At 37.0% G+C, this 18,112-nt stretch overlaps 2 protein-coding genes across 3 annotated transcripts; both read left to right on the forward strand.

The window, feature by feature from the left end:
* The first annotated feature begins 378 nt into the window (after window positions 1–378).
* Window positions 379–6,339, forward strand: LOC103709100 (60S ribosomal protein L24). Its single transcript, XM_008794296.4, has 6 exons — window positions 379–519; window positions 1,888–1,931; window positions 2,203–2,278; window positions 2,379–2,480; window positions 5,262–5,410; window positions 5,909–6,339. The coding sequence occupies exons 2-6, from the start codon at window positions 1,921–1,923 to the stop codon at window positions 6,060–6,062; spliced, it is 492 nt and encodes a 163-aa protein (XP_008792518.2). The 5' UTR covers window positions 379–519; window positions 1,888–1,920; the 3' UTR covers window positions 6,063–6,339.
* Window positions 6,340–9,994: 3,655 nt separating this feature from the next.
* LOC103709101 lies at window positions 9,995–16,147 on the forward strand. Of its 2 annotated transcripts, XM_008794298.4 has the most exons (9): window positions 9,995–10,150; window positions 10,633–10,754; window positions 13,613–13,715; window positions 13,852–13,911; window positions 14,357–14,419; window positions 14,536–14,739; window positions 14,830–14,932; window positions 15,020–15,237; window positions 15,725–16,147. In XM_008794298.4, the coding sequence occupies exons 2-9, from the start codon at window positions 10,639–10,641 to the stop codon at window positions 15,815–15,817; spliced, it is 960 nt and encodes a 319-aa protein (XP_008792520.2). In that variant the 5' UTR covers window positions 9,995–10,150; window positions 10,633–10,638; the 3' UTR covers window positions 15,818–16,147. The 2 variants fall into 2 exon arrangements, with proteins under 2 accessions (XP_008792520.2, XP_008792519.2); XM_008794297.4 differs by lacking the exon at window positions 9,995–10,150 and having other exon boundaries at window positions 10,157–10,754.
* Window positions 16,148–18,112: the final 1,965 nt, after the last annotated feature.

An 18,112-nucleotide genomic window follows, 5' to 3' on the forward strand; every position in this document is an offset into this window, starting at 1 on the left:
TTCCATGTGTATTATAAACTTTAGTTACATTCCATATTTATTTATTTATTTATATTTTTTTTGAACCAGCTATCTCACAAAGTTTTTGAATAAATAGATGGAAATGCATTGGCTGCCAAAAAAAAAACTCCATACTTCATGACATAAAAAGTAGCCCAATCAGCTGCTTCGTTGGTTCCTAAAAAAACATATATTTTGTAGTATATAAAGTTATACTCGATTTGGGTTGATCATGAATGGATGTTTTATATTATTTATTTATAGAAAAATGTTTGTAGCCAAAAAAAAAAAAAGTACAACAGGCAGAAATTTTGATATCCTATGTCGTATTTCAATCTCAGGCACATTGCTTATATGCACGTGGATCCAAGGGCCTCATTTAACGGACCGTTCTGATTCATCCGCGGTTCCGTCGCAGCAACTCCAGTGTCGCCTAAAAACCCTAACGAGCGGCAAGTCCTTAAACCTCGTTCTGAGACTTTCCTCCGCCGTCTCTCTCCGCGGCCGGGGTTCCTTCAGGTACGTCTTGGACACTCATCGATCCGTTCTTCTCCGTATTTGTCATCTCATGTCCCAATCTAATTATCGAGTTGCTCGGATTTCTCTTTTTCTTGGAGAATACTATGTCCTATGTATCTTATAGATTCCTGGGTTTCGGTTGATTTATTTTGCTCGAGAAATCGTTAGGGTTTAATCGCATTTTGGTTCCCAATGCTTGTGGCATTTGAGTCTGGGTATTGTCTCGGAGCTTTTGAACTTCTTGTTCATCTTCTTGGCTCAGATCTGCAATTCTGAGACCCACGCGAGTTTAGATCCTATTCTTCTTAGATGCATTTCTCAAAAATCACCGCTCTTTTTTAGATAATTTATATTTTTTCCGAAGAAATATCGGCATATAATGTTAATGGCATTCTTGTCAGGAAATGATTAACTCCCGAAGTCTCGTATTTTATTGGATGAAGTCGATTTCTCAAAGTTTTTTGATTTATTCCTTTTCCTCTTTTCCTTTTAGAGATATTCCTTTTTGATGGATATGAAGTGTTGCGGAACTTGTTTCTGATGATATTGTGTAAGATTTTTGGTAGTCTCGTTAGCGAGGTTTTGATGGAGGCTAAGTTTGTATTTCTTTTGGATGGAACTCGGTATACGCTTGCTAATGAACTTATATAAGTTGGATCACATTTCATATCGACCTTCTATAAGTTTTTTGGGGACTTGCCGGAGGCCGTTTAGCCCAAGAACTGTCCTCCATCTGGTCTTGGTAACAGTAGTGCATTCTAATGGATGATATGTGTCATGTTGAATATTTGTTGGGGATCTCCATCCTTATGCAGACAATCTTTATGAGTTTAATTGAACATGGTAGTATCTTGAGCCACATAAAGCAGCCATTTTATTCTAAAATTTTGCAAATTATTATGCTCAGGTTGATTTGTTACTTTACTAATATTAACATGTTATGTGTCTTATAGGCATATTGGCCTTTGTGTTACTTTCTTTGTTCTAACTTGCATTGCTGGTATATTTGTGGGTTGAAATTCTGCACATGTACTGAGGCTCCATTTCATCATGATTGAATGGTTGCCTAATCTTTTATGTGCAAGAACAACATGGGGGCCCGCTTTGCAGAATGAGCTAATTGTGTTTTTTCTGCCAGTATAGACCCAACAATATTTCAGTTTCTAAGAACATTTCTATGTTGTAACTGTTATACCTAAATTCTGGCAGATGCTGCCCATGTTTTGTGATGCCTACCTATGGTTTCAAAGTAACTTTTGTTAATATTATTTTACCAGTGTTATCAGTTTTAACTTTGAAAATTCTCTTGCAATTTGTTTCGCTTGGTTACTGACATTCTGATTGCTTATTATTATTAACTGTCTTCAGGAAAAGTGGTGAAGTCATCTGAAGGTGAAAAAGATGGTTCTGAAGTATGTGACATCATCCTGATGCATGGATTTATTTTGTGCTTTATGTTCTGCAGAAACAACTGATCTAATTCCACGAATATATCATGGACCTTTTCTTCTTCCTTTTGTGCTTATGTAGTCATAATTTCATTCATCTTGTGACTGGTAGCAGATCCAGTCTCCATAATTCTATTAGTTGCTCAAATTTAAAAAAATACATGTTTGTTTTGGAAGTCTTATATTATGTGGGCGCTGGTATGTTAACTTTTAAAGAGTGTGCTTGAAATTGCAGGACAGAACTTTGCCGTTTTAGTGGTGGTAAGATATATCCAGGAAAGGGTATCAGATTTGTTCGATCTGACTCCCAGGTAAAAAAAAATTCAGATTTTATAGGAGAAAAGAACTGCAACATTAGAACACAATTATATATGATTTTGTGTTGACAACAATCGTTATTCTTATTTTTAGGTTTTTCTTTTTGCCAACTCAAAATGTAAGCGCTACTTCCACAACCGTCTGAAACCTGCGAAGCTTACCTGGACAGCTATGTACAGGAAGCAACACAAGAAGGTACTTTCATCAATTAATGTTTCTACATTTGGTCTAACATATATGCCCCTAGAATAAGTGACCAAAGGCATCAGCTAACAGTGTTCATGCTAAGATTAAAAAATTTTCTTGCGCATAGGGGTCCATCGTATTGTCTATATTGATTTGACATTTTTATTACAATGAACATTTCAAGTTGAAGAGTTCTGGGGAAGTAAATGGGACTGCTTAAGTAGATGGTATAGAGTTTCGTAATTTAGGATGAACAACTCTGCTTGGCCATTAATTAAATTTTTCGGATAATTTGTTATATATTTTCATTGATCAAGTGGTAATCTTTGCATGACAACTAGTGGATGATTCTAATTGTGTTTGGAATGTTGATCGTATATTTGTTTCTTCTGTTGACTTCTGCTAGTACTCTTTATTTCTATTGATTGATTAATATGTAGTTGTGTTATTGGGATATTGCAGAGTTATAAGTTTAAATAGGTTGTGCTTATTTGATGTTTATGCATCTATTTGCTGAAAACGATCTGCCAGCTCCATTAGAAACTGTAATGTCTTGAGGAAGTAGTTGGTTTTCTTTCATCAGTTGCATTATGAGCATCCAAGGAAAGAGTATGAGGAGCTACTTATATTCTTGCAAGCTTCTGTAGGGACATACATGTTGCAGAAGTATTGTACTATTCTACTATCTGATTTATTATTTTCTTATAATATGGTAGGGATACTGTAGTTTCATCTGAAGTAGTTAATTTTAAAAGTTTCTGCCTGCCTGGTTTCTTGAATCAAGTAAATGTCAACTCACCACTTTCCGATGCTGAAATTGTTTGTAGTTCTTTTCAGCATCTGGGGGCAGTTTCTCTCTCTGTCTCTCTCTGTTTTCCATTTTGGCCCTCACCATGCATGAAAACACATCTATAATGAAAGGACCTATAAAAAGAAATATTGATATAAATATTCTATCTTAATTGAAAATTAATCTGATTTTAGTAAAATAATCAGAATAAATTCAACTGGCAAAATTGGTTGAGGGTTGGTAGATATAAGAAAGATGATTTTGAAAAATGATACTCTTCATGTCTGCACTAGTCTTTTGTGAGCTATTGGAAAAGGTTATTGAGGTGCAGTATATTGATTTTGCATTATCTTATTTTTAACTATTTCCATGTTGCTATATGTGTGATGTAAAACTGAATAGAACAATGGATTTCACATTATGAATGATCTGAAATTGTTTTAAGATCTCAATAAAAAATTAAAAGTAGACTTCTAATTTTCTCTGTTTTGCGGTCTAAAGTCTAAAATTTTGTACTGTCAGTAGTTTTTTTTTTTTTTTTTTTTTGCTTAAACGGGTTCTTCATACAATACGTGTACGAATATATCCAATAAAGTCAAAAAACACCAACTCGCGGAGTGCCTGTGGCAGCTCCCTCTCCTCTGACCAGAGGGTGTATTCTGAGTGGTGAGCCGTATAGGCAGCCACCCAGTCGGCCGTCCCATTGGCTTCTCTTAATACATGTTTGGCCTGAAAGGCCACCCTATCCCTCATCATCATCCCTATGTCCCGGATCAGGGGATGGTCTGTGCTCTCACCCCTATGTACTGCTAGTAGTTCATTAAATTACAGTGATGCAACCTTTTATTTATTAGAAAAAAATAATGCCTTTCCTATTCTTTTAAATTGTTGCACTTAATACCTATTAAAGGAATTCTTCTCTGTTTTCTGCAAAAGAAAGAGAAAAGAAATTTAAAAATTTTTGTATTTGAGACAGTTGCTCAAATATGAGTGAGTCATATGGTCCAGCTAACTAGAAATTTCTCTTTGGTCATCCCCAAGAATTATCCTTCCCTTTACTAAATATTGCCAGCCAAATAAAGGCTTCTAATGGTGTCTAGTCCCCTCAATCCTTTCACAACTAAATGGGCCCTGTAATCTGGCTTCTCCTTTGACCTAAAAAACTGGGAGTAGCATAGAAAGAACTACCGAATCATATGATGTCATTTCATGATCAACTAACGGACTCTCGAATGAGAGTGAGTCATATGGTCCAAGCCACCTAGAATTTTCTCTCTTTGGTCATAACTAAGAAATAGCCATCCTCCACTAAATATTGCCAGGCAAATAAAGGCTTCTAATAATGTCTAGCCCCCCTTATCCTTTCACAACTAAGTGTCCCCATAATTCTTTACGCAAGCTGTTTCTTCAATAGCTTGTAAAGTGGCTATCAATAATGTAGAAATATCTTCATTACTATATTAACAGTGTAAGTAGGTAAATGCCTTTCCTCGCAAGAAAAAAGGTAAATGCCAATAGGATCATTTCGGGTGCCACGTCAAATGCTAGGTGGTGCTTGACTGGTTGTTGTCTAGGTGGCCATAGAGAAATTCAGGTGTTGGCTGTAATTACACTGTTCTAGGGAAGGTGTCAGTGGTTCTCCCTAATACCTAAGCAAATTGAGCAGGCAGCATCTGTCACATAAAATTTATATCATATTCATACCCTTTGCAACTGAGCCAGCATGGACAAACTTTTGTTTTGAAAAAAAAAATATTTCTGCTGGAGCAGCGTGGGCCTGCAACACACAGTATGTATTCTTGCTTTTTTCTGCCTTCCTTTTTAAATGTTACTCTTGAGAATGGGAAAGCTCTTTTTAAATTGAGTTTGCATCCTGTGAATCAACATACTATGTTCAATGTTAGTATTGCTGCTGCTGTTATTTTGATAAGCTCAATAATTAACTTTATGTTTAGGTCTGTTAAAGAATTAAAAAAATATTCATCTGGTTGTGTCTGCAGGACCTTCATGCTGAAACTATTAAAAAGAGACGTCGTACAACAAAGAAGCCATATTCCAGATCAATTGTTGGTGCTACCCTGGAAGTTATTCAGAAGAGGAGAACTGAGAAATCTGAGGTTCGCGATGCTGCCAGAGAAGCAGCTCTTCGGTATATTTCTTCCCCAGCTGGTTGCTGTGTATCGTAGATGGGTGTACTGTAAGCTACGTGGGAAATTCTGGCTTCTCTACCCTGCTCAATAAATTTAACAGAATGTTAATACCTGGGAAAATCAATTTTGTTGTCAAGTTGGCCTTCTGTTCCCTTCATAATAACTGATTATCTTATTTCCATATTAGCTTTATTTGCTTAACTTTTCTTTTTTGCCCTTTCTGTTTGCTCTTAAATCTTTAAGTTTGCTTTCATTTTTTTCTGTTCTTCATATGTCAAGCTTTCTTCTGCATAGAACCCTATTTTATGTACTTCGCTAATGCTGTTTGCTTATATTAAAACAATTTTAATTGATAAAAAATTGTTCAGGCATTAGGATCATTATATTGGCAATATTTCCTAGAATATGTATCTTGAATGGATGTTATCTATCTATATTTAGACGAGCACTTGCACATTATCCTAGCATGTAAGTGATATTGGTTCTGCTGTTTGCAGGGAGATTAAGGAGCGTATAAAGAAGACCAAGGATGAAAAGAAAGCTAAGAAGGCAGAACTGATGGCTAAAACCCAGAAGATCCAGACAAAGGGCGGTAGCATGGCTAAGGCTTCTAAAGGCCCAAAGCTTGGTGGTGGTGGTGGGAAGCGATGAAGTTCGCAACTTTGCTTGGAGTTTGCAAAACTAACTCAAATTGATTTTTCTTCTCAATCCCATGAGAAACATGATTGAGACACTTTGTTTTGTTGCTATTTCATTGCCTACAATTTTCGTCCATACTAGTGATTTTTTCTGCAAAGCAGCAGGGGCTGGTTGAGCCATTAGGCTGATGAGGGATTTGGCTGTTGATATTAATTTGTCCTGTAGTTCGTACTACACATTTATTTCCTTCAGAATTGATGTTGCTGAATGGAGTAACATCTTGGCTACAGTTTAGACGACCCCAAGCTCATGCAGACAGAAAATCTGCAGCTTTGGATCACTACTGACATCTAAAAACTGATGCAGACGTAGAGCAGTACCATCAAGACAATGCTGCAAAGTTGGGCAAATTTGGTTTGGACTTTTTGCACTTTGTAGGGTATTAGTGTGGTTCCATGAAGCGATTCTCATTGATTTTGGTCTTTTATGATTTTAAAGCAGTTGCGGAAGAATCATACGTGCTCGCTGGCAACCTGCTTCATTCAAGGCTGAATTGATCGATTGCTTAATGTTACAGCGTTTTGGTGAGGGCATTGCAGTGCGTTAATAGAACAATCTTGAGATCTATGTTAAGACTGTTGAAATGACAAAAACATGCTTGTAGATAGACGGCTGCAGTTGATAAGTATGGTACGTGAATTCAGCTGGGAAAAGGTGAGGCTGGGTTGCTTTTAGGTTTGATTCAGTTTTTTTGGATTATTTGCAACCTAGATCCATTTATAAAGTTCGTCAGGCAGTGGATTATAGATTCGAGGCATGTTTGCGGTACTGTCGTTTAGGTGGCAACATGTATAATCCGTATTTTTTCATATGCTTGAACGATTCTAGTGTAGAAGCCTTTCTTTGTCATCCATGATAGCACTTGCATTTGAGCAAAACCGGAGGTGATGTTGACTAGGTTATTAATTATTTTCATTGTTGCAAGAATTGTCACCTAATGATTTAGGAATTGTTCATAACAAAAATAGCTGATAAATAAGAATAGAAAATTGACCATAAATATATAGTGGTTAATGTGACAGATGATTCTGTTTTATTGAACAGCTCCAATGTTAAAGATCTTATTATTAGAATTATAGAAATTTTCAAGATAGAGTAAGCAAAATAACTGAAAATAGCTCAGGGGAGCCATTGTGGTGGTCTGATGAAACATAATCGAAAATGATGGTAAATGATAACAGGAGAAGGCTTATCCGATGTTGAAAGTTGGGACTTGATGGATATGGATCGGAAATATTTTTTCTACTTGTCATTGCACTTAATTCTTGGGTTGAATACAAGTGACATCAAGCTCTTATGTGGTTGTTTATACGATACTCAATCATAAGAGGAAGGAGTTCTGTGCAATTAATCGAGTCTTGTGACCCATTAACTACATGAACAGGCTTGCAATGTGCCGGCTATTGCGTTCGGCTTCAGCTGTCTATGAGAGGTTGGCTTCATTTGCTTGAGTCTCTCTCCTCGGAAGCAAGTGACAAAAAAACCGAGAAAAATCGTGCCCGCATTGAACTTTTCTATTGCCGTTCGATCGCACTGCCATAGTCATGGCCTGTACTTGACCACACCAATCCATCTCATGCGACCGACCCCTGGCCCTCATGTAATCAGCCATTCTCGTGCCGCCCAGGTAGGCATATCTTTCGAGAGATGGATTAAACTGTTGATTTGCTTGTCTTATTTGTTGCTCATCATTCTAAAAAGCTTCTCTGAACTCAGCAGTTCTCTGCTTCTTCTACTTCGTGTAGTCTTCTTACTAGTGATATAGTTGACTGTATCCATGCAAGAGCTATATGACCAGCTGATGTACCAAAAAAAAATAATTATAATCAGCCGTTCGGAGGGAGAGGATCCATTTACCTACTATCATGTTTTTTTTTTGCTAAACCAGGTGATTCATACAACATATGTATGGACGCACCTAATAAAATCAGAAAACAAAAATATCATAGAGTTTCCGAGGCAGCTCCCCATCTTCTGCCTACAGAGTGCTACTGGAGCCACGTAGGTAGCTATCCAATCTGCAGCCCCGTTGGCTTCTCTTAACATATGCTTCACCTGAATAACCCCTCCGTCCCTCATCATTATTCAGATATCGCAAAGTAAGGAATGGTCAGCAGCAGCGACTCTCAAACCCCCCTGGATCCAGCTAATGACCATAGCCGAGTCACTCTCCAAGATAATTGAAACAACTGAGAGCACACACTGAACGTGTCGAAGACCCATCCATACAACCCTCAGCTCCGCATTAGGAACCGTGCAGTCAAATAACTGACAGCCTTCCGCTGCCACGATCCTGGAGTTCAGGTTCCTAATGGCGAAATCCGCTCCATCCTTTATGCCTCCATCCAGCACCGACCCATCAAAATTAACTTTAAGAAAGCTTGGGGATGAGGGCTTCCAGGTGAAGAATATGGTACGAGAAACTGCCGAGGTAGAATGAAAATCTCAGATATTCCGAGCTGTCAAAAGTCCTTCTAAGAAGGAAGCAAGACTACTTAGGCCCGTTTGGGGGAGCTTTTGGAGGGCCAAAAAGCACTTTCTGGCCCTCCAAAAGTACTTTTAGGTAAAAAATGGTGTTTGGTAAAATTTTGGAAAAGCTGTTTCAGCTTTTCGAAAGCTGAAAATAACTTTTAGGCAGAAGCTCCATTTTGGAGCTTTCCGAAAACGTTGTTTTCAGCTTTATCGGAAAGCTGTATTTTTGACCAAAATACCCTCATTTAAAAGTTTATTTTTCCTCCCAAAAATCTCAATCCCACCGCCTCTTTTTCTCTCACCATTCCCCCCCTCTCTCTCTCTCCCTCTCTATCTCCTTCTCCTTAATGCCGCCGGCCCTCCTTTTTTTTTTTTGGGGAGGCAGCTCGTAGCTGCCCACGGTGGTAGCCACCACGCCGGCCACCCGCTGCGGCCGCACTCCCCAGCCCCCGCTGCGGCCTGTCGCCCTGGCCGCTGCGACCCACCACAGCAAAAAAAAAAAAAGGAAGGGGAGGAAGGGGCTGCCATGGCCGCCGTCTCCTCGGCAGGCGCTGCGGCTCGCCGTCCCAGGCCCCTCCCGAGCCCCCCTCCCCCTGCGATCGTCGGGGCCCGCCGTCCCAGTCCCCTCCCGGGCCTCCTCCCACGGCCGTCGCGGCCCACCATCCTGGCCCCCTCCTGCGGCCGTTGCAGCCTAGCCCCCTTCCGGCGCCGTCGGCCTCGCGGGAGAAGAAGAAAGGAGAAGAAGGAAAGAGGGGAAGGAAGGAGAAGAAGAGAAGAAAAAAGAAAAAAAAAGAAAAAAAGAAAAGGAAAGAAAAAAAGAGAAGAAAAAAAAGAAAAGGAAAGAAAAAGAAAAATAAATAAATAAATAAATAAATAAATAAAATAATAAATAAATATATTTTAATGAAATAAAATAATAAATAAATAAAAATATTAGTAATTATTTAACTAATTTTTTCATGTAGCTAGAAAATTTGTTAGAGAAATAAATGGTCATCAAAAGAGTGAAAAATTAATTTATACTAATAATTATAATATTTTATATATTTATTATTATATTATACTATAAATCTAATATAATATAATATTATGTTAATATTAAATTATTACCCTATAGTATACAATATTATAGTACTATATTATAATAATATTGTATTACATTACATTAATATACTATATCATATATTTATGTATTAATATATATTATATTTTATTATGTATTATTGTATAATACTAGTAATGTACTTTATGGTTATTTTGTCATACAAAAGTAATTTTTCAGTTTGTTTACCTAATAAATTTTAAAGCGCCACGGCACTTTAGAAATATAGCTACGAAACAGCAAACAGTTTTTATAAACAGCTCACAGGGCCTCCTATACCATGCACATTTATGAGGACGCCAGAACACCGTTCTTCCGCTGTTTCCGAAACCGGATCCTCGCCTGTCGAGGGAGACGAGTCCGATCCAGTTAGGGGAAAAGAAAGGCCTATCGGAGCGAAGAGAAGCTTCGAACCCCTGGGCCCTGAAAACGCTAATTCTAGATAAGAAGATCGCCTCCTCTTCAGGTGACATCTCGATGGATATATCTTGATCTCATCTTACTCTCCAATCGGCGTGGAGATCCCTCGATCTTGCCTTCTCTCCTCAAGGATCTTTTGAATTTTCATTTTTCTAAGTTTTTTTAATCAATTATGCGGTTTCGAGAACCCTAATTTCTAATAGGCACGCATATCTTTTGAAAAAATCGTCTTTTTTTGCGATTATAACGATCGATTCATGTCAGCTTACAGTTTTAGTTCCCTGTAGAGATCTTGCCACTGATATGATTTAAATCTGCACGTCTCCGGATTTTATTCATGGCTAACATAAATCAGTTTTTTTTTAAAAAATTTCTTTGGAATGGATTTGGGATTTAGGGATATCTTTATGTCTGTCTTGGTTTCACTTTTGTTTTCTGAAGTTTATTTAGTTATTCCGTTTTCATTCTGTGGGAATTATGGCCTCTCTTTGTCATCATTTGGTTAGCATTAATCTGAATGCTGTGCAGGAAGAGATGAAGGGAGTGAAGGCACTTCTATTAGGAATTATGTTTACAGCTGCACAATTGCCACATATTGTTTCCTTTCCCACCACGGCACCTGCGTTTCTGTGGTCTCCGCACCATCTGAGGTATAAATTCATTCTCTTTGTTGTTTTAGGCTTCGGTAATATGTATGTCTCACTAGGTGGAGAGTCTATGATATGATCTTTGCTAGTTCATTGCAATGGTATTGAGTGATTAGCAGATTAGCTTTGGCTTTTTTTTTTGGAGGAATGTCTTTAATTGATTGAGATCTTGTCTCGACTAGTTAATTTCTGCCTCTTCGTAATTATTTACTCATCTAATGTTGAAAGTCCTACTGCTTGCAACAATTGGTGCTTTATACCTCTATTTTATTAATCTGCCTCTCCTAGCTCTAGTTCTCCATCCTTCCATGTATTATCTCTTCACTTCATGTGTTATTTGATGAGGCTAGATAATCCACTTCCCAACAATGTCATTTCCAGTTTTTCCATTTGAACCAAATATGAAAGAATTCTTAATTTCCCTTCTTTACTTCTGTCCGTTTGCTTGTCTTTCTTTCATTTTCTTTGTAAACTGAAGAAGCCTTGCAATTTTACCCATCAAACATGAGTTGCCAAACTATATAGAGTCCTTGAAGAGGAGGTACATGTGAGGTCCCCAAGAGGTGCTTCTGAGGTAAGTAAGCAAAAAGATGCCAGAAATGCTCTCAAACATTTAACATAGGTATCACTTGACAATTTTTTATGTTTTCATGGCGGATTATAGCTACAAAATGTGCTAGGAAAATTGTATAACTTTTTGTAAATATCAAGATTTTTTATGTGCAGTCTAGGTTGGTGGTTTTTGGAAATGACAATGATTAATTTTTGGGTTTCATTAAGAAATCTTTAAAGAACCTTTTATTACAGCAGTTGGATGCGGAGAATAGTAACTTGCTAATGGATTATTTCTGCCTATATTTGGGGCTGCTAACAAGCCATCCTGCAGGCCTGATTTATATCTTTTTCATGCTGGTTCCTTAGTCCAGGCGTTCTAGAAATTTTGGATTTGCTCACCAAAGGATCCGCCTGATGACAGTGTAAAAAGCATCTGGTGGGTAATTTGATGTACTTGGCAATTAGAATGCTTTATGTGCCTTATGCCTCTTGAGAGGTCTACCAGTTCATGCACTCTCCAGGGATATATAATTTACTTGTTGAATCATTATGAGTTGTGTTGTTTCCAACACTTCTGATATGTCCTTTAAGTTCCATATACATTGCATAATCATGGGACAATACAATACCAACAATTCACGATCATGCGATTGAAACTTTGATTGTGGATCTTAGAAAAATAAAAATCAGATGTTGAGGAAAAAGGTCTGTTTTAGTTTTTGCACACAGACCAATTGCGTGATCTGCTTTTGAACCAATATTGGACATATTGGTTACTTGTAGTATTAGATCCAAGTGTAAGCAGTATGTTGTTGAAATGGAATAATTGAACAGCATATACTTGGCTGAAAGTCTCATGTTTCATGAGTGAATTAAGCTTGTAAGAGTGGATTCCGTCCTTTTTGAGATAAGTTTGCAAGATTTTTTTTTTTTAAATTTTTAGCAAATACCTGGTGTCTTCACCAAACTACTCAAACATTTTTAGAGTTATGGACAAGCATAACAAGTTGGAGTGGGGCACAAATACAATCTTGCATGTATTTAATGGGAAATATTAGAGGGTCAGAAGGTCATTATTGGTATACTTTGAATATCCGTAGTTTTGTAACTTCTTTGCATTAATAGCCTTATTTATACATGGTCTTAGGTGAAAAGTCCCATGTTGCCTTTATCTACTATGTATAAAGAAAACTCTTAAAAGTTGGACTTGCAAAATCGGACTCCTAAAAAAGAAGCCTCTTTATGTTACTGTGCGCATGTGCCCAAACACAGAGAAAGAGAGCAGCTAAAACGAAAAGTCTCTCACGAGCCTGCACCACGAGAATCCCCACATATTATGTCTATCATGTGCATTGCATGTGACAAAGTCTAGCTCTAATGTAATCATAACTGGCCACCTGTTGAGGAAATTATTGCTACTCAACTTGGTTGCTGAATTAATATGTGAGACAGAACTACGTATGCAGCACTGAACCATGCAACCTCCTCTTCTCTCCTTTCTCATTTTTCCCTTCCCTCATTCTCATCTTTGTAATTTTCTTCTCCTTCACTGTATCTTCTTTATGTCTTTATTTTTCCTTTTACCCTCTAAGGGCTGTCTTAAATGCAGTGATCTTCATATTAATGTATAATAGCAGAAAACTCACCTCACCGCACAGTTATTTTGTCTACTGTTGTTGATTTTCTGTTGAAGTCAGATGTTGCTAGTATCATATGAAATAATAAAATGGACAACAGTGATCAGTGATGTTATATTTCCAAAATCCTAAGGTTCACAGTGTCGGTACTAGACCTCCTATTGGTGCCATGCTTATACAGTGTCGGTATGCCCTACTATGGGATCAGTTCGGAGTATCAAGCCTCGCTAGGAGACTAAGTACACCCCTCGTACCGAGTCTCAGTTCGGTATGGTATGCCCAATGTGGGCAGTATGCACAATATGGTGTTAGTCTTTCCCATATTATATGATATTTCATACTTGCCTTTCTGCACATTAGAAGATATCTAGTTCTGGTATTATAGAATGCTTGGCTGTTTGAAGCTCATACTTTTCTGTTTTGATAGCTTTAGTTCTTCCAAACAGAAGGTGAGCTTAGGTGTAATGGTAAAGTTGCTCAATTGAGATCGTGAGGTCACGGGTTTGAAACATGGAAACAGTCTCTCCAGACATGGGGGTAAGGCTGTGCACATCTGACCCTCTCCATACCTTGCAATGGCGAGAGCCTCGCATGTTGGACCACCCTTTAGTTTTAGTTAAAATAGCTTCAATACAAGATACTATAGAACTATACTCTATGCTTCTGCAGTTCGTCTCATTTTGGTGTTAAAGAAGTTGTTGAATACCGCACAATCTCCTCAAAGAATTTAGCCAAATCAGTTCTGTCTGAGGGTGGTTGGTCAAATTTGGTGGTAAGTTTTCCACTTGATAATTGGCTATCCTTACAATTTGATGCACTATGATTTCCTCTTGCTTCATCTGCTATGCGAGATAATGCAGTGCTTAATACTGAAGGTTTTGGTATCTGACTTTGGCCTTTTTCCACAGTGCTCTGGGAAGGACCTTCATGACAATGTGGATGTTGCACTTGTTTTTGTTGGGAGAAAGGTAAAAAAATTCTATGCTTTTACATTTATGAGTTATAGTACGCAGCGACATCTGTATTTGCAATTGTTTATTCTGTAAGTACTTTTTCAGATGTTGCTTTGCCCTACATGTGGGTAGAAAAGAATGGGTTTGTTGCTACACAAACATGGACTGCCTGTTTTATGGTGAAGCACTAGCTTTTTGATTACTTGTTTGGGTGCATTGTTTAGTCTCCATCTTCTGCATATCGCAAGTACACACTCGTTGTTTGGTTCTCACTTAAGGAAGAAAATGTCTTGCATATTTTATAGCTGTAAATTCCCAGAAGTGATGAATTGTTCTGGTTGCATTCCATTGTCCAATGTGTGAATGTGAACTTAGGAGATGAAGTTATGGTTATTGCAAATATCAAAGTAATTAGTTTTCCTGCTTTCACGTACTAACAAGGCTTTATCTTACTTTTTAGTTGCAATCCTCAGACATCTCTAAAACCCATTACCTGGATCCAGCTTTGCTAGACATGTTAAAGGTAATAAGCATTGCTTTATTTGCCTATCTTTTGCAATATGCTTTATAGGTAACTTTAGTTATGTGAAAGGCTTAACAAGTTGTAACATTTGGAGTTATTTTTTTTCTTTTCTCCAGCTCTTGTTCACAAGTTCAAATTTTTCTATGGCATTTCCATATGTGGCCATATCGGATGAAGATGACACATTGGAAAATTCCTTGATATCAGGATTTGCTGAAAATTGTGGGCATGGATTAAAAGTGAATCATATTGCTTACTTGGACTCTTGTTCTGTTAATGGCAAAAACTTTAAGAAGCTTCAAGGCTTGCATTCAGTACATGTAAATCGCTTCTATAAATCTTTAACCGGTAATGCTATTTGTTTGATTTTATATTAGTAACTGATGTTGATTAAAAAAAAAAATCCCAAGGACTTCGTGGGATCAAGGATGGAAACAAGGGTAAGTGGGCAGACGGATCTGATTGTGTTCTGCAATGGAGGTTCCAAGGAATTGGATTACACCCAGTCAGAAGGTATGTTAGATTGAGATAAGATAGTTACTGATGATCTCCCATGACAAATGAAAGGCTATTCTTAGTTGCATGTAATGAAAATTTCAGGGGAGGTTTTATCTGAACTAATCAGTTCACTGGAGCAGTCTGGTGCCACATATACAATCCTCTATGCTTCTGAGCCATGCAGGTCATTTCAGTACCCTACTCACCCGTCTTTGAGTAGGTTTCTAGCAGAAGACACCAGCACCAATGGTTCATCTAATTCTACCCTCTGTGATGGAGTTTGCCAAATTAAAACATCACTTCTAGAAGGGATTTTTGTTGTAAGTTCTGATTTCTGTGATTGATTTTGTTTCATTAAGTGTACAATGCTGATGTTATTAATTTGTACTCTTTTTTTATGTTGATTTTGAATCCACATGTGTAAATGTAATAGGTTAAACAATAGAGTACATGTAGTTTACTTGCTTGAAGAAATTTGGAAGATAACAATATTATCAAGCTAATGACATTCATTCTCTAATCAATTTAGTTGGTCATGTAATTTCATTGGTTTTTTTGCTGTTGGCCAATCACTCAAATGGTTGGCATAGTATATGCAACCTTGCATCTGTGATAGCAAATCCCATTTTACTATTAGATAGTGAAAATTCTATTGTTAATGACTGGATGACTTGTATAGTGTAACCACAGTGAACAGATAGTAGAATGGTTGAATTCAGTATTTGATTTGTTCAAATTCCAGATAAAGTTGGACCTCACAATTTCTACATGATACTGAGTTTAAATTATTTTGCTTTCGGTTTTCAGGGGATTGTTCTGCTTCTAATATTGATATCAGGTCTGTGCTGTATGATGGGTATTGACACTCCAACAAGATTTGAGACTCCACAGGAATCCTGATGTGTCCTGAAAGAGTTCATTGTATTAACCAGGCAGTATCCTCAGAGAGAACACAGATACATGTGGAGTGTGGTTCATATGGGTCTGAAATGTTGTCTAATGTTGTATCTCTCATTTGTAAGGTGCCTTTTGGTCTTCTATTCAATAATCCACAGCCGGAGATAGCCAATTTTTATGACACCGGTATTAACTCTTTATTAAGATTTCAAAATCTGGCAATATTTTTGGCCAAATTTCAGTGTACAGGATTTTGGTTGTACCATGATTTTGTGCTGCTTTGTTTTTAATTGCCAGAACTTGAAGATTTTAGACATTAAGCTCGATTCTCAATTTGATTGTTTGACAGCCAGATGGTTTATAACATATTTGAGCCAATAAAATAATGTTAGTTATCATTATTGAGTGGGTTTGGCCAATTCTATCGAATCTTGGACTAAGGCATTATGTAATTTAAATCCAAAGATAGTTTGAAGATATTGTTGCAGAGGAGTTGTTATTAAGATAATCTATAACTTGTTCTCATGTTTTCTGCCATGCAAAAGCTGAAGACCTTTTTTTGGATTGAAAAGGGAACTATATAGGCTAGTAGGGTTAGGTCTTATGGAAATTTTCCATGGGTTGTAATTTCCTTTTTATCATCTGCCTCTCCTTGTTTTTAGTTCTATTTGGACGATATTCTTAAAAGCAATAGTGGAGTGCATTTACCAGAAAAGGGACTGGTTATTCTCTCATCGTATGGTGAGCCTTGGCTCAATGGTAAGGGGTTGCTCTATCATGATATGGAAGTTGCATGTTCCAAACATGGAAAGAACTTCTCATGTTAAGATAAGGCTGCACATATTTGACCCTTTTCATGTCCTGCAATGGCTGGAGCCTTGTGCATTGGGCCGCCTTATTATTTTCTTATGCTAATATATCTCTTAAAGTTGCTCAAACTTTTATTCTGCCAGGACCCACAATTCTTGGAAATGTTGGCATTCAGGTGAGTTTCCTCCTGTGTTTCTTATTGCCTTATATGATCTATCTCACCTACTTACATTTCCTAGAGTGCTCACTGCAAGCAATGCTTCAGGCATGCAACTTTGTTGGAAATTGTAGTTCTTTTGGTCCCTGTTTATGTTTTTCAACAAATAATATATTACTGTGTTAATATCCCAGCAATACAAGTGCACCCACATAGGTTTCTTCTCTAATGAAGTAATAAGAAAGCATTTTTATTAGCCCAAAACTCTTGTTTCATCGAATATTTGGATGTATCGTGAAATCCTCCCTGGCCTTTTTCATGTTTGTTTATAGATATATATTAATAATGCATAGGTGAAGGGTAAGTAGATCACATTCTTTGTTCACAATTAGATTTACAGAGATTTCTTTTACTGGCCAAAAATTATTTTATTGATTTTAGTGTTTCTTTCAAGATTTGCTTGGCCTGCTTCACTCATGCATCCAACGGTTCGGTAATTACTGGAGAATATTTTGAATTGTCAAGTGAGATTTTGGTGATCGAGACAACCAATCTTTTTATAGTTAAAAAGCATATAAAAAAATCTCTTTATGCATATTTTGAAATATCTGGAGATGTACTCATCGGATGGCTCATTGTACAAAAGTACAACTTAAATATGGAGCATATGAAGCGTCTTCTATTTGCAGAGCTTATCCAAGGTTCCGCAACTTAGAAACCTTCTGACTTTAGGGTTGTGGCCCTGATTTGTCAACCAAAAGCTAAGATCTGAGTGCACACCCGAAACCTAATCTGATCCCCAAGAGTACCAGCAATTATTTCTATAATTTTTCTAAAATATGAGTAATAATTTTCATAAATTATTTTTACACAAATTATATTTTTGCACAAAAAAATGTGGCATGCATAATGAAAAAGGGAAAAATACCACCCACTTATATATCTTACGATGTTAAGATAGAATAAATTATCCTGTTTCATGTTGCTTACTCTCATGAAAGGGGCAAAAATGAAGAATAAAGACTTCAACATTTTTTATGACTTTTATAAAAGAGAAGAATTACCTTGATGAGCAATATATATATATATATATATATATATATATATATATATATATATATATATATATATATATATATATATATATATATATATATATATATATATATATATATATAGAGAGAGAGAGAGAGAGAGAGAGAGAGAGAATCAAGAGTTCTATTCTCATCTTTTCAGCTACACACATTCAAGCTAGCCAAGAAAGAAGAGACCCCTCTTTTTTCCTGAACCTTTACATCTGTTGATTCCTATGCACTTCTATCCAATAGTCA

This window comes from Phoenix dactylifera, chromosome 3 (assembly GCF_009389715.1).
Source record: "Phoenix dactylifera cultivar Barhee BC4 chromosome 3, palm_55x_up_171113_PBpolish2nd_filt_p, whole genome shotgun sequence".
Taxonomy (NCBI): Eukaryota; Viridiplantae; Streptophyta; class Magnoliopsida; order Arecales; family Arecaceae; genus Phoenix; species Phoenix dactylifera.

Coding starts and splice junctions, on each gene's coding strand:
- LOC103709101 (XM_008794297.4), top strand. CDS start 10,582: ATGGCCTCTCTTTGTCATCATTTGGTTAGCATTAATCTGAATGCTGTG. Junction 14,740..14,829: donor AAGGCTTGCATTCAGTACAT/GTAAATCGCTTC, acceptor AAAAATCCCAAG/GACTTCGTGGGATCAAGGAT. Junction 14,933..15,019: donor GGATTACACCCAGTCAGAAG/GTATGTTAGATT, acceptor TGAAAATTTCAG/GGGAGGTTTTATCTGAACTA.
- LOC103709100 (XM_008794296.4), top strand. Junction 2,279..2,378: donor TTGTTCGATCTGACTCCCAG/GTAAAAAAAAAT, acceptor TCTTATTTTTAG/GTTTTTCTTTTTGCCAACTC. Junction 5,411..5,908: donor GCCAGAGAAGCAGCTCTTCG/GTATATTTCTTC, acceptor TGCTGTTTGCAG/GGAGATTAAGGAGCGTATAA.